General features: G+C 38.4%; 1 protein-coding gene across 3 annotated transcripts in view; it reads right to left on the bottom strand.

Moving 5' to 3' along the window:
- Positions 1-417: 417 nt before the first annotated feature.
- PARG (poly(ADP-ribose) glycohydrolase) overlaps positions 418-12717 on the bottom strand; it is a 71419-nt gene continuing 59119 nt past the window's right edge. The window contains exons 10-13 of one of the 3 annotated variants that reach the window (XR_004177010.1): positions 3231-3320; positions 2282-2410; positions 1400-1615; positions 418-1184 (exon numbers count right to left, since the gene is read on the bottom strand). Coding sequence is in view for 2 of the 3 variants with exons in the window: in XM_031652362.1 (XP_031508222.1) it covers positions 1461-1615; positions 2282-2410; positions 3231-3320 (374 nt within the window). In the remaining variant the exon portion in view is untranslated. Of the gene's footprint in view, positions 1616-2281; positions 2411-3230; positions 3321-12717 lie in introns of all 3 variants that reach the window. The other 2 variants (XM_031652362.1, XM_031652363.1) reach the window with 2 other exon arrangements.

The raw sequence follows: 12717 nt of genomic DNA on the forward strand, positions 1-12717 counted from the left end.
TATTGTGGTAAAAAAACTTCAGTGACAAGTGGCTGCCTTCAGGTGCCAAATCTCACTATCCTCTCAATCTCTACATAAACAAAAAGAGCTATGGCCACCAGCCAAGGCCCTGTCATTTTCCCACCAGTAGCAGGAGGTCAGGCCATTCACTGAAGTGCCTTATGAATAGGATTTGACGGCCATTAGCATTTCCTGACAGCTGATGGTAAACCAGAACATCAACAGGGTGGTTTAGGATTGTTTTGGAAATCTGAGTAGTGCTTCTGTGATGAAACTCTACTTTCGGTTAACATAGGATTGGCTTTGGCTTTCATTTTAACCTCTGAAAGACATTATTGTTTATGTTTGTCGCCAGATTTAAAAATGGACAATTGTGATAAAGGACGTTAAACAGAACCCAGATAATGCCTAAACCTAATTGTTTCCCACCAGTTCAGTTTTATTTAGATTTTATGTGCTCACATATAGACACACTTAAAGAGCATATGTTTATATATACATATATAAAATATAGATGTATGGGAATTTCTGACAAAGTGATTTATTAATGAAAATTTATTCACTATATAACCTTTGAATACCTGAGAAACTTCATTATGTACAAATCAGCATGAAGTTCCCAGTTCCCAAACTTTGGTTATATGAATATGCCTCAAGCACCACAAAAGAAACATTAGTCCTAATTTAAAAAGAAAAAAGTACCAAGAAACAAAAAAAATCTTCAATTCTCTTGAATCTGTTTTCTTTACACCACATCAGGAAAACCCCCTTTTATTCCACATTTCCTTTCATCTCAGTTTTCAAAACTGGTATAAAAAAAACTGATCAGAAGAAAAAAGACAGACAAACCATTATAGATAAAAGTGATTATCTCAAAAGGACAATTTCTGGAAATTATTCTATCTTAAATAAAGAAACTATTTTAATCTAGGAGGTTTGCATTATGCAACATATATGAAGAAAAACCCTAATTAAAACTTAAACAATGCAAGCCTATTAAGAGTTGAGTGGAAGGCTCACAGGGAGATTTTTAGCAAAATCAGTTAAAGAGATTCCTGGATTTCAACTTGTTTCCTGGCATTGCTGGCATCTGTGGGCTGCAGAAGCAATTGGTATAATATATGGGCAGGAAGAAAGAGACCCGACAGGCTGAGCACAACCTTCCATGGGATTTCACAAGAGATCTGATGGACAAAAGAAATAAACATCAAAGAATGAAAACTGAAAAAGAAGAAAATAGAAACAAAACATATCTAAGTCCACGTGAGTCAGGATGGAGGGGGTTTAGATGTATCAACTGACAATTGCATATGTGTGGAAGAGATTGCATCCTTGACTACAAATGTGGATTATATACACATTTATATTAACTTAAGTCAATTCATATATTACACTACACCTGACAGCTCAAAAGGACGTCTCTGGTGGGAGGTGGGAGAAGATGCTATTGGTTCGGCTCCTCAGGTCCCTGTCCTTTGCCCTGAATGGTCAGCAGTCTCTGCACAGGACTCGGCGGCATGGTATATGAACGGATAAAGCTTGATGTCTGGTCCAGGGGTGGAACAGTTTCTGCATTCTTCATTGTAATATCGTAGCAACAGCTTATACACGTCTCCTGGAGAGCCAAAGGTCAGACCAGAGGCACATTAAAGTATGTAATTGAAAAAACCTTAGAAAGAACACTCCAGTTTTATCTTAATCTAAATAGCATATGCTCAGATTTGGCTTTTGAAAATACAGCATGAATTTCATATGCCTGAAAGGCTTTCCCAACATAAATTAAACAAATTTTAAAAACTCTTTAAAGCAACAACTTCTTAGCTCATGATAACAACAGGTTATACAGGTACACTGTCCATGCACCCTCCTGGGAGTTCACGGCAGCCCTCGTTATACACTTAGCTCCTGAGGTAGGAAGCACACTGGATGAGCACTGGCAGGTCTGAGAAATAGGACAGTGGTGCTTCTCAGACCTGAACTTACCTTCATTCATCTCTCCCATTTTAGATTTTTATAGACACAAAAGCAAAAATGAACACTAACTCCAGCTTCTTGACCTTACTTTAGTAAGCTGATGTACTCTATCAAGACTGTGGATGAAACTTTGCCAGAACAAAAAGACTCTGCACATGCTGCCCCTCTGAGAGCTTTGTTCTTCCCGCTCAGAGTCATGCTTTTGTTTCTTCGTACCCACTGTGATTCATCCAGATTTAGCAAGTGTTTCCACTGAATGGTGTATAATCCATCTAGATACCAAGTGTCAAGAGTATCTCCTACTTACCAACAGTGAGTTTCCTTTCAGTAAGGAAAATGTGCATGCTGTAAATGTCTCTCATCAATTCTGAGTCCCCAAAGGTGAAATAAACCACATCTCGCTCAGCTGCAGCAGCTGCCAGTATCTGTATTAAGGCTGAGGCAAAGAGAAAACACACAGTTGTATAATGACACTTCCCACCTAGATACCTTTAGCTCTTTACCAGCTGGTGTGCCACAGCTTCACCCTAGATTAAAGATTTATAAACCTAGTATACATGATATTAGAAATGGGGAACACAAGGCTGGGCACGGTGGCTCACACCTGTAATCCCAGCACTTTGGGAGGCTGAGGCGGGCAAATCACCTGAGGTCAGGGGTTTGAGACCAGCCTGGCCAACATGGTGAGACCCTGTCTCTACTAAAAATACAAAAAAAAAAAAAAAAAAAAATTTAGCTGGGCATGGTGACGGTTGCCTGTAATCCCAGCTACTTGGGAGGCTGAGGCAGGAGAATCGCTTGAACCTGGGAGGCGGAGGTTGCAGTGAGCCGAGATCGCGCCATTGCACTCCAGCCTGGGTGACAGAGCAAGACTCCGTCTCAAAAAAAAAAAAAAAAGAAAAGAAAATAAAAGAAAAGAAAAGAAATAAAAAGAAATGGGGAACACAAGATGGACATAAATCATCTAGTTGTGTGGCTTTTCAGATATGCTGCCAAGAGTATCATCAAACTATAGAATTCCAACACAGGCATCTTTGCTGAACCACAAATAATGGAAGCCGCAAACCATGGGACTAAGGTGGTATTTATATTCGCTTCTACTATATCTGGAACTAAAATTTTTGTGTTTGCTTACTTGATATAATTGCTGTGTCTTATCACACAGCCACTGGTCTTTTGTATAGGCACATTTGGGAGGTTCTAATGTTCTCCTTAATCCCACAGCAGGAGTTCTCAAAATGGGCTGGGGAGCGCACCTGCATCCCTCCTGTACTCCGACCTCCACTGGTCACTGCAGCACGGGAGGCAGAGTTCCTGAAAACACTGGAAAGTCACTCTCTGGTGTACTATAAGAATGAAAAAACAATCGAGATCTACTATCTCCAGGAATCAAAGTTACAAATCACTGAGCCTGAAGTATGTTTCCGAAAATTTAGTTACCTTACAATCTCAGTAGATAGGGTTTATTTTAAATAACCATAAAATTGAATATAGTTACGATAAATGCCCTTTTGCTAGTTATAGATCTCTTACTTCATAAAAGGGAAGATGGGAATCAAATTAAAACATTAAAGAGGGTATATATATTTTTTGAGATGGAGTCTTGCTCTGTCACCCACACTGGAATGTAGTGGTGTGATCTCGGCTCACTGCAACCTCTGCCTCCCGGATTCAAGAGATTCTCCTGCCTCAGCCTCCCAAGTAGCTGGGATTACAGGAGCCTGCCACCATACCCAGCTAATTTCTATATTTTCAGTAAAGATAGAATTTTTTTCTCTTTAGAAAACGGTTTCACCATATTGGCCAGGCTGGTCTTGAACTCCTGACCTCAAGCAATCTGCCCATCTCAGCCTCCCAAAGTGTGCGGATTACAGGCGTGAGCCAATGTGTCTGGCCAAAGAGGGTATCTTTTTATAGTTTTGATTTTTTAGAGCATGTTAATATTCTACGTATTTACAAATTAAAATTAAAATACTAAGAATAGGAATGGGGAGAAACCTGTAACTGAAGGTAAATTAAAACAAATGAGCGTAATTTTAGTTCAAATAAATAACATAACTAAACTGAAGGGAAACGAAGAAAAGGAAGACAGAAAAAACCCAACAACTTATGAAGACAATATATATAATATATGGTCTTAGGCCAGAAAGAGAGAACTGCAAACAAATTCCTAACTCTTTTTACAAGGTTTGCTTACCATACTAATGGAGGCGAAGCAACTCCGAAACTATTTTGAACTGTATTAGAGGAATGAGCAAATGAATAAATGTGTTGATGCTGCTGGGAACTGGGGTCTCACTATGGAAGAAGAGACACACAAACATGGAATGGAGGAAGACAAAAAAGAACTGTGTGGAGATGGACCGAAATGGAAGGCATTGGTGTATACTCGTGATGTCGAAAATATGTGTATCTGTGTGTGTGTGTGTGTGTGTATGTGTACATATACATTTCCTAGCTCTGTCTGCCAAAAGGGTCAAAAGGGAGACACCATAGTAGCAATGACCACACTCAGCGCCCAGATCTTGGTCTCTACTATAATTCCCCCTAAATGGAACTAGATTCCTCAAGAAATGCTTAATGCTATAGTTTGAACAAGAAAGGTACAAGATGATCTCAAAATATTTTGTTATACCAGAAAGTAAAGAAATGCTCAAATGGATAAAACGAAACAAAAAACAGAAGGGCCAGCTCTTGCCCACAGGAGAAAGCCAAAGACTAACTGTTAAGTGTGGAGGGGGTGTTAGAAGAGGAACATCCTTTCTTTGCAACCACTGTGGTAAAGGTCAGGCAAGAATCATTAACATATGCTAAATCTAGGGAAAATTTTGCCTTTGTCTTCCTACAGATTGCTTATTAGTTACAAGGGAGGAAAAAACCCTCAACTCTGCAGTGGGGAAACTGGGCAACACCCTGACACGGTGATCAAAATTAAGATCCCCAGTAGTGTCAGATGGCCATCAAGTGCCTCTTGACAGTGTCACTGACGCAGCATTCTGACGGAGAATGCATAACCTTAACCTCATCACAAGGAGACAGCAGACAAACTCAAAGAACACTGTATTCTTTAAACACATCAATGTCATAAGAGACAAAGAAAGGCTGCGGAAATATTCTCGATTCAAAAGGAGGCTAACAAACATGACAACTAAATGCAGTAGCTGACCCTGGACCCTGTGCTAGAGGGAAAAAGGCTAGAAAGGGCTTTATTAGGTCATCTGACAAAATGGGAATATAGATGAAAGAGTAAATAAGGTATCAGTGTACATTTATGAATTTAATAACTATAATGTGTTTAAGAGAATATTTTATCCTTAGGAAATACACATTGAAGTATTTAGAAAAGAAGGCATAGTATATGTAAGTTAGGCTCAAATGATTCAGAAAAAAATTGTGTGCAGGTGTATACATATATATGCATACATAAAGGTATTTTTATTTTTATAAATTTGAAATTATTTTTAAACAGACAGTTTTAACAATTACATGCGAAGAAAAAATTTTAAGTTGAACCAGTAAAATTTGATATAGTTGAGTATTTCCCAGATTTGGGAAAGAATCTATGACATTATAATATATGTAAGATTCTAAAATACCATCAAAGTATGTCCTAATTTCCAAACTAATATTTATTGAGTATCCACAACATGGGAGGTGCCATAACTATGCCTCATTAATCTCAGAGTATTGAAAGTAATTAACTTCAAAATAGAGATAAGTTTTAATTAAAACTGCTCAACCAACTTATGCATACATTAAAGCTTCAATACACCCTATTTCAAAAGGTTCCTAATTGACCTAAACTACACATAAAAATGGGAACTAATGAATCATCATCTTTCTTGACCAAAAAGTACCACTGCTTACCTTTTAGTGAAAATGAAAATTTAGCTTTAAGTATTTACTATTAAAAAAGACAGAGACCCAAAGAAGAGTCTTTTTCATCCTATTTCCTACTAGATCTCTAGTCATTTGCCATTTGTGAAAATGAAGTATTAATAAAAACATTTAAAATTTATCTCTTTATAGAATTTATTTTATATTAAGAGAAAATCAAAAAGTAAAACCAATTCACATTACATTCTTGATTTCACACCCATTTCTATTTGAGTACATATTGTACCATAAGCATGTGTTAGACTAGTCAGGACAGGGAGGCAGGAGATCCAAGTTCTATCCTCAGCCTTCTGCCAGATATCTAGCTCTGTGACTTTAGCCAGTTACTCTCTGGGCCTCATTTTTCTCAGTTACACAATGGAGTTAAATCAGATGCTCCCTGAAGATTCTTTCAGAGTTCAGAAATTCATAACGACCATTATGATTGTTTTCCCTCCATTGGATGCTAGACTATAAATACATAAATGAAATTTCCAGAAAGATAATCTCGATCCTAGATACATCAGTAAACACTGACAAAAGTTTATTTTAAAACATCACTGTCTTCAGGCCTTCTTGTCTACAACACCCCCAAGATCTTTGCAAATTTACACAATTATGCTTCATGATTTAAGTGAACTCTCTTGCATCAAAAGTTAGATGAGAATAAATTACAAGTCTATTAGAGTATGTGGACTGATTCCAAGTATGATATAAAAACATCAAATTCTAACTTAAAGCACAACTATGTGCCAAAATAATCACTTAAATTAACCTGCAGGGAGTTTGGTTTTAATTTTCTTTTTGGCATCAATGTTAAGCTATGAAAAAATATAAATAAATATGAGTAACATAAAAAGCAATTCATAGTGTCCTGTTGCAACAAATGGACCAAGCACAAAATGGGTAAGATGATTGATACTCACACCACAGGTGTGGTGTGAGGCCACCAGCATGTAATATTGGTAATGACTGCTAACACTGGGCTCTTACAGCACACTGAACACTGTTCTAGGAGCTTTACAAACACTACCTCATGATTCCTTACAAAAACTCAACAAGGTAATTATTACTTCCATATTGAAAATAAAGAAATTTAGGCACCAAAAGATTACATAATTTGTCTCAGGTCACACAGCCAGAAAGTGGTGGAGCTGACTGGAACACCAACTCAAGAACACATGCCCTCACCCACTGCTTCTGGGCTGCTATGGCAATCCATGCTGGTCAACTCCAAGCAGACCTTACCACATGCCAGCCAGAGCAATGTCTTTACATTGTTTATTCAAACGATTTAAATGCATGCTGTCAAGGAGGCCAAAATAGTAGATCTGAAAGTACTACGCACGTCCTTCTACTGAGCTTACTTGGTGAGCTCTCACACTTTGGGTACCCTGAGAGCTCAGCTTTGCTCACCAGTCCCAAAAGCATTTCACTTCTTGTTTCTACCACACAGCACTCTTCGAGGCCAACTCTTATTCTCCAATTAGTCTTGTCCTCTGGCTACTGTTTTAAATCTTGACACTCCCTCCCTCCTTTTCCACTATGGATGTTACTAGTGGCTCAATCTTTGGTCCTTTCACCTACTTTAAACACACTCTCTCTTCAAGAATGCAGCCACCATTTCTAGAATGGCAACTCCCAAATCTAGATCCAGATCCAGAGCTTGCTGCCAATACAGATGAAATAACAAAAGCACACAAGGGCTTCAATCCTGGTTTGAATCCTGGCACTACCACTTGCTATCTGTATGACTCAAGGCTAATTTACCTCTCGATGCCTCAGTTGTTACCCCTATACAGACAAAAAAGAAAACTTACCTAAATAGGTTGTTGTGTGCTAATACAGGTAAAGAATATATTTAGTACAATTCCTAGTACATAGTATGCACTCAATATGTTCTCAACTGATAACAACAATAGTAATGAACACATATTGGTTTTTGAGGAAGACGGGGCCAAGTTTGAATGTTGGTGCTGACACTTGCTAGCTGCTCTCTTGGGACAGGTTTATTAGCTATCTATAAACCTTGGTTTCTCATTCTTAAAAGTGGGGCAACAATGGAAGGGTAACTGTGCAAACCATATGAGAAAATGCAGTGATTGTTAAACCTGGCTGATCCCAGCTGAAGATAGTTAAAAAAAATTCCTAAAGCCATTTTCCAGGTCCACTAACTCAGCAGTATCTGAGGTGCTGACACAAGTTGAGTATCCCTCATCTGAAATGCTTGGGACCAGATTGGTTTTGGATTTGTTTTTTTGGTAATATCTGCAATATCAGTTGAGCATCGAAATCTGAAAATCTGAAATTGAAATGCTCCAAAGAGCATTATCTTTGAGCATCATGCACTCAAAAACTTTTGGTGAATTTTGGAGCATTTTGAATTTTGGATTTTCAGATTTGGGATACTCAACCTGTAAGAAATACATACTTGCTCCAGACACCTTTGAATACACATTATCATGCAAGACCCCATTCTCAGCACTGGGGCCACAAAAAAGGATAACACAGAAATGTTAAGAAAGCAATCTTCCTGAGCAAGGCTAGGAGAGACCAAGAGAGAGTGATCTGTTCTGGCAGAAGAAAGCAAAGTGAGGAGGAGCCTGTGGTAGACAAACTGAGGTGACCTGATCCAATGCTCTATACTCCTACCTTCCATTTTTGGTTGGAAGTCACCCCTTTCCCAACTCCATAACCACACTTCCTATAAAGCTCAGTCAAAGGGCTAGTGTAGGCCAACCACAGCATGTCAGAAAATGACATCAGTACTGTCTAGATTCTTTTTCTAGAGAAATCATCTTTCTGGAGTTTATCTTGATTCCAAAATTACAAAATAACTAGTAATATTAGTATTTAAGTTTGATATAAATAAATGGACATAAGGTCTGAAAGAAATTTATAAAAAGTTTTTATATCCCAGAAACATTTCACTTAATATACATAAGTCATGGAAATAAATTAGAAATCCTTTAAATCTCATTAGGGGATGTATCTTGTGTTTCTTGATTCCTTGGCTCTAACAACTTGGTTCAAGGGATGAGAAGTAATCCCAGTTGGTCAAATTAGAGTATTTTTGTGGCATTTTAAAACTAAAGGGTCCTCCTTTCTTCTTGGGTCACTCAACTGCAGGGTTGCAAGACTGGAATTATTTGGTCCTGGTTACTGCCAGTCAGAGATAATGTGAAGGAGACAGATGAAAATGAGGCCATTATATTGAAAGAAGCAGGCAGGAGAGGAATGAACACAAACAGAGGGAGAGCCTGATTCTAGGATGGACTCATACTTGAGGTCAACTCTACCCTGCTTTGCTCAGCCACGTCAAGCAACAGTACCCTTTTAGGTGGAAGGCATAAGCTACATTAGTGTCTCTTTCAACCAAAAGAATCCTAATACAGAACTTTTTTGGTGGAAGGGAATGAGGGTCTTTCTGGAGTAGTTACTACTGGAGTAGAACCTTACAAGGGACAGAAGTAATTAGCCAGGTACAGACAGACAGTTACAGAAAAATGTGCAAAGCCTAAGATTAATTAAAGGCACACAGAAGCCACTGAATAAATTTATTAAACAGAAATTCATTGAGCATATTTTATTTGCAAGTCACTTTTAGGTACTGAAGGTAGGGAATGGGGATAGAAAAGAAAATGCAAAAAATGCAACAAGACACCTTTTAATGATAGTAAACTGGCAATGGCATACTTGTTTACAGGTCAGGTAACATATACAGGGGAGTCCAAGGGAGAGAATACAGTCATGGGTTCTCAGTTTCTGTTTCTGATTGGGCCAGTAAAGCCCTTTCCTCATCCCTCTTTTCCACTTATCGCTAGAGAGAGAAACTAAAAACTACAGCTTCAGGCTGCTAAGCACCTAAAACAAAACAAAACAGAACAAAAACAACAAAGAAATAAGGCAAGCTGGACAAACTTATAAGTAAACACCAAAGGAAATGCTAGGAGAAATTTACAAAAACACAACAGAAGAAGGAATGTTAAAGAAGAACTCAATTCCTTCACAAAATAAGCAAGTAAAGTCAGAAGGATAGAGTCTGACCTAAAAGGTATAGAATCTTACAGCAAAACAGTAAGTCTTATACCTTTCAGAGACACCTTTCCAAGTGTCAACATGTCTGCAATAACTGACTATGTTAGGTCATAAAGAGAAGTTCGAGAAACTCCAAAAAGTAGAAATAGTATTATCTACATTCTTTGATTACAATGCAATAAAATTAGACAAGAGATAAAAGCAAAATTTTTAACAAACTAACCATTAAGAAAATTTTAAGTTATCTCCTAAAATTCTCATGGGTGCCTCGGGTCTGGTGGTACATTTGAGGCAGAAGCCCTCCCACGCAAACATCTCTGCTGAGACGAGATGTAGAAAGTTAAAAAACTCCAACCATGAGAAAAGGCCAAAATTGTAACTTTTTCTGAGTTTATAGGAGAGCTGAGTTTTTGAGGCAACCAAAGGGTGACAAACCCCTCTGAGAAGATAAAATACATGAACTGTTTTATTTTTGAAAGTAACAGGAGAAAGAGGTGGTCACCACACAAATGGGAAGGAATAAATCAGCTAAAACTTCAATGAAATGTTAAAAGCCAACTATGAACTAGGGGGTCACTTTGGAACAGTTAGGAGCACCAGAAATAAGTAGAGCTTGCACTGGCTCAAAAGCTTTCACATGCACTTCCACAAGGTGCTCAGAAAGATGCAGGTCAGGCAGGAGGCCACAGGGAGCCCCTTCGGTGGCACAGGCACGCAGGAGGCCACTGGCTGCTGCTGGAGCCAGGTCCCAAAGCCCCTCCATTTCCCCCTAGTCCTTTCTCTCCTAGCCTCTGGCTCCTAAGGCCACTGGCTGCCTGAGGAAGAAGGTTGTTAGTAAACTGTCTATTGAATGAACTAATATATTTAAAATGTTCTCTTAACAGTTGTCAAAGTAATGTATAATTAAAGTAGTTCAAAACTAATTGTGAGGCTGGGCATGGCAGCGCATGCCTGCAGTCCCAGCTACTTGGGAGGCTGAAGCAGGAGGATCCCTTGACCCCAGGAGGTCGAGGCTGCAGTGAGCTATGATCACATCATTGCACTCTAGCCTGGGTGACACAATGAGACCCTGTATCTTACACAAACAAACAAATGAAGTGTGGTAAAACACAAAACTCATATACAATTAAGTAACAAGCATATTAAAAATATTTTGCTGGCCAGGTGCAGTGGCTCATGCCTGTAATCCCAGCACTTTGGAAGCTGAGGCGGGTGAATCATGAGGTCAGGAGTCTGAGACCAGCCTGGCCAACATGGTGAAACCCCATCTCTACTAAAAATACAAAAAATTAGCTGGGCGTGGTGGCAGGTGCCTGTAATCCCAGCTACTCAGGAGGCTGAGGCAGACCTGCTTGAATCCAGGAGGTGGAGGCTGCAGTAAGCCGAGATAGCGCCACTGCACTCCAGCCCGGGTGACAGTGCAAGACTCAGTCTCAAAATAAAAAAAATATTTTTTGCCTTCTTTCTTTTATAATTTTCTTTTTTTGTAAGAGATGTGGTCTTACTATGTTGCCCAGGCTGACCGTGAACTTCAGGGCTCGAGCATTCCTCCCACCTCAGCCTCCTCAGTAGCTGGGACTATAGGCACAAACCATCGTGCTCAGCTTAGCCTTCTTTCTATTAACAATTAAAGAAATACAAGTTTAAGGATTTATACCTGCCCATGTTACCCACCATGAACGTTTTTTATAAGATTTTTTGTTACAAAAACAATATATGCTCACAATAAAAAAGATGCAGATTAAAAATAAAGTATAAAACATCACTGACCAGGTGTGGTGGCTCACAAGTATAATCACAACACTTTGGGAGGTCAAGGTGGGAGGATCCTTTGAGCTCAGGAGTTTAAGACCAGCCTGGGCAACATAGTGAAACCCCATCTCTACTAAAAATAAAAAATGAAAAAACCCTAACAAAACAAAACAAAAATTGTCACCCACCAGAGACGAACCATAGTTAATCTCGGCACATAAACAGATAAACATAGAGAACCTCAAATTTGTGTGTGATATTTTATATCCATAATTTAATTTTAAAATGCTTTATATGGCATACATTGTGTATTTCTCCCATTTGTCAATATTCCAAAACCATCTTTCCCTGTCAACAGATACATTTCTATAATGGTTTTTAAAGGAAGCATAATATTTTACTGTATAAATGTACCATAATTTCTTTTTTTTTAGCATCATAGTTTTAGTAACCAATTCCCCACTGAAGGACATTATGACTCATTCTAAATTTTTAATGAGTATTTAGGCTAATGAAGGGGAGGGAAACGTCACAGTTACTCCAAAATTTAAATCTCAATGGTTGAGGAAACGAATTATATAATGGAAATCTTTGACTACTATGCTTGATAGGCACCAGAGCAGGCACAGCTGCAGTCTGAAAGGCTTTTAAGCCAGAAAAAAAGAAAAAAGGAAAAGAAGTGAACACATTTATAAAGCTTTCCAAACTGTCTATCACAAATGACCATGGCTTACTGCAGACCTAGCTTCTGGATTGATGACTTGAATCTAGTCATTCATTTTACTTAAGAGAAAGACAGGAAAAAAGTGTCTGTCTTAAGATCAATAAGCCCAGACTGAAAAACAGGTTTCCTCAAACACTGAAAATAGTACCATGCAGTTTTTGTCTTTGAATTTGAAGAAAATGTAGGTGAAAGTCTTTAGCATAAAGGGACAGGAAAGATCTTTACAAGCACACCACAAAAATGTGAACACATAAAAGCTAACTCAGTAACTTCAGCCTAATCAGTTGAAATAAATGAAGCAGAAAAATGTTTGTAATATATAACAGTTAAACAATTAATATGTTTTAACATAC

Source organism: Papio anubis, chromosome 11, assembly GCF_008728515.1.
Source record: "Papio anubis isolate 15944 chromosome 11, Panubis1.0, whole genome shotgun sequence".
In the NCBI taxonomy this organism is placed as follows: Eukaryota; Metazoa; Chordata; class Mammalia; order Primates; family Cercopithecidae; genus Papio; species Papio anubis.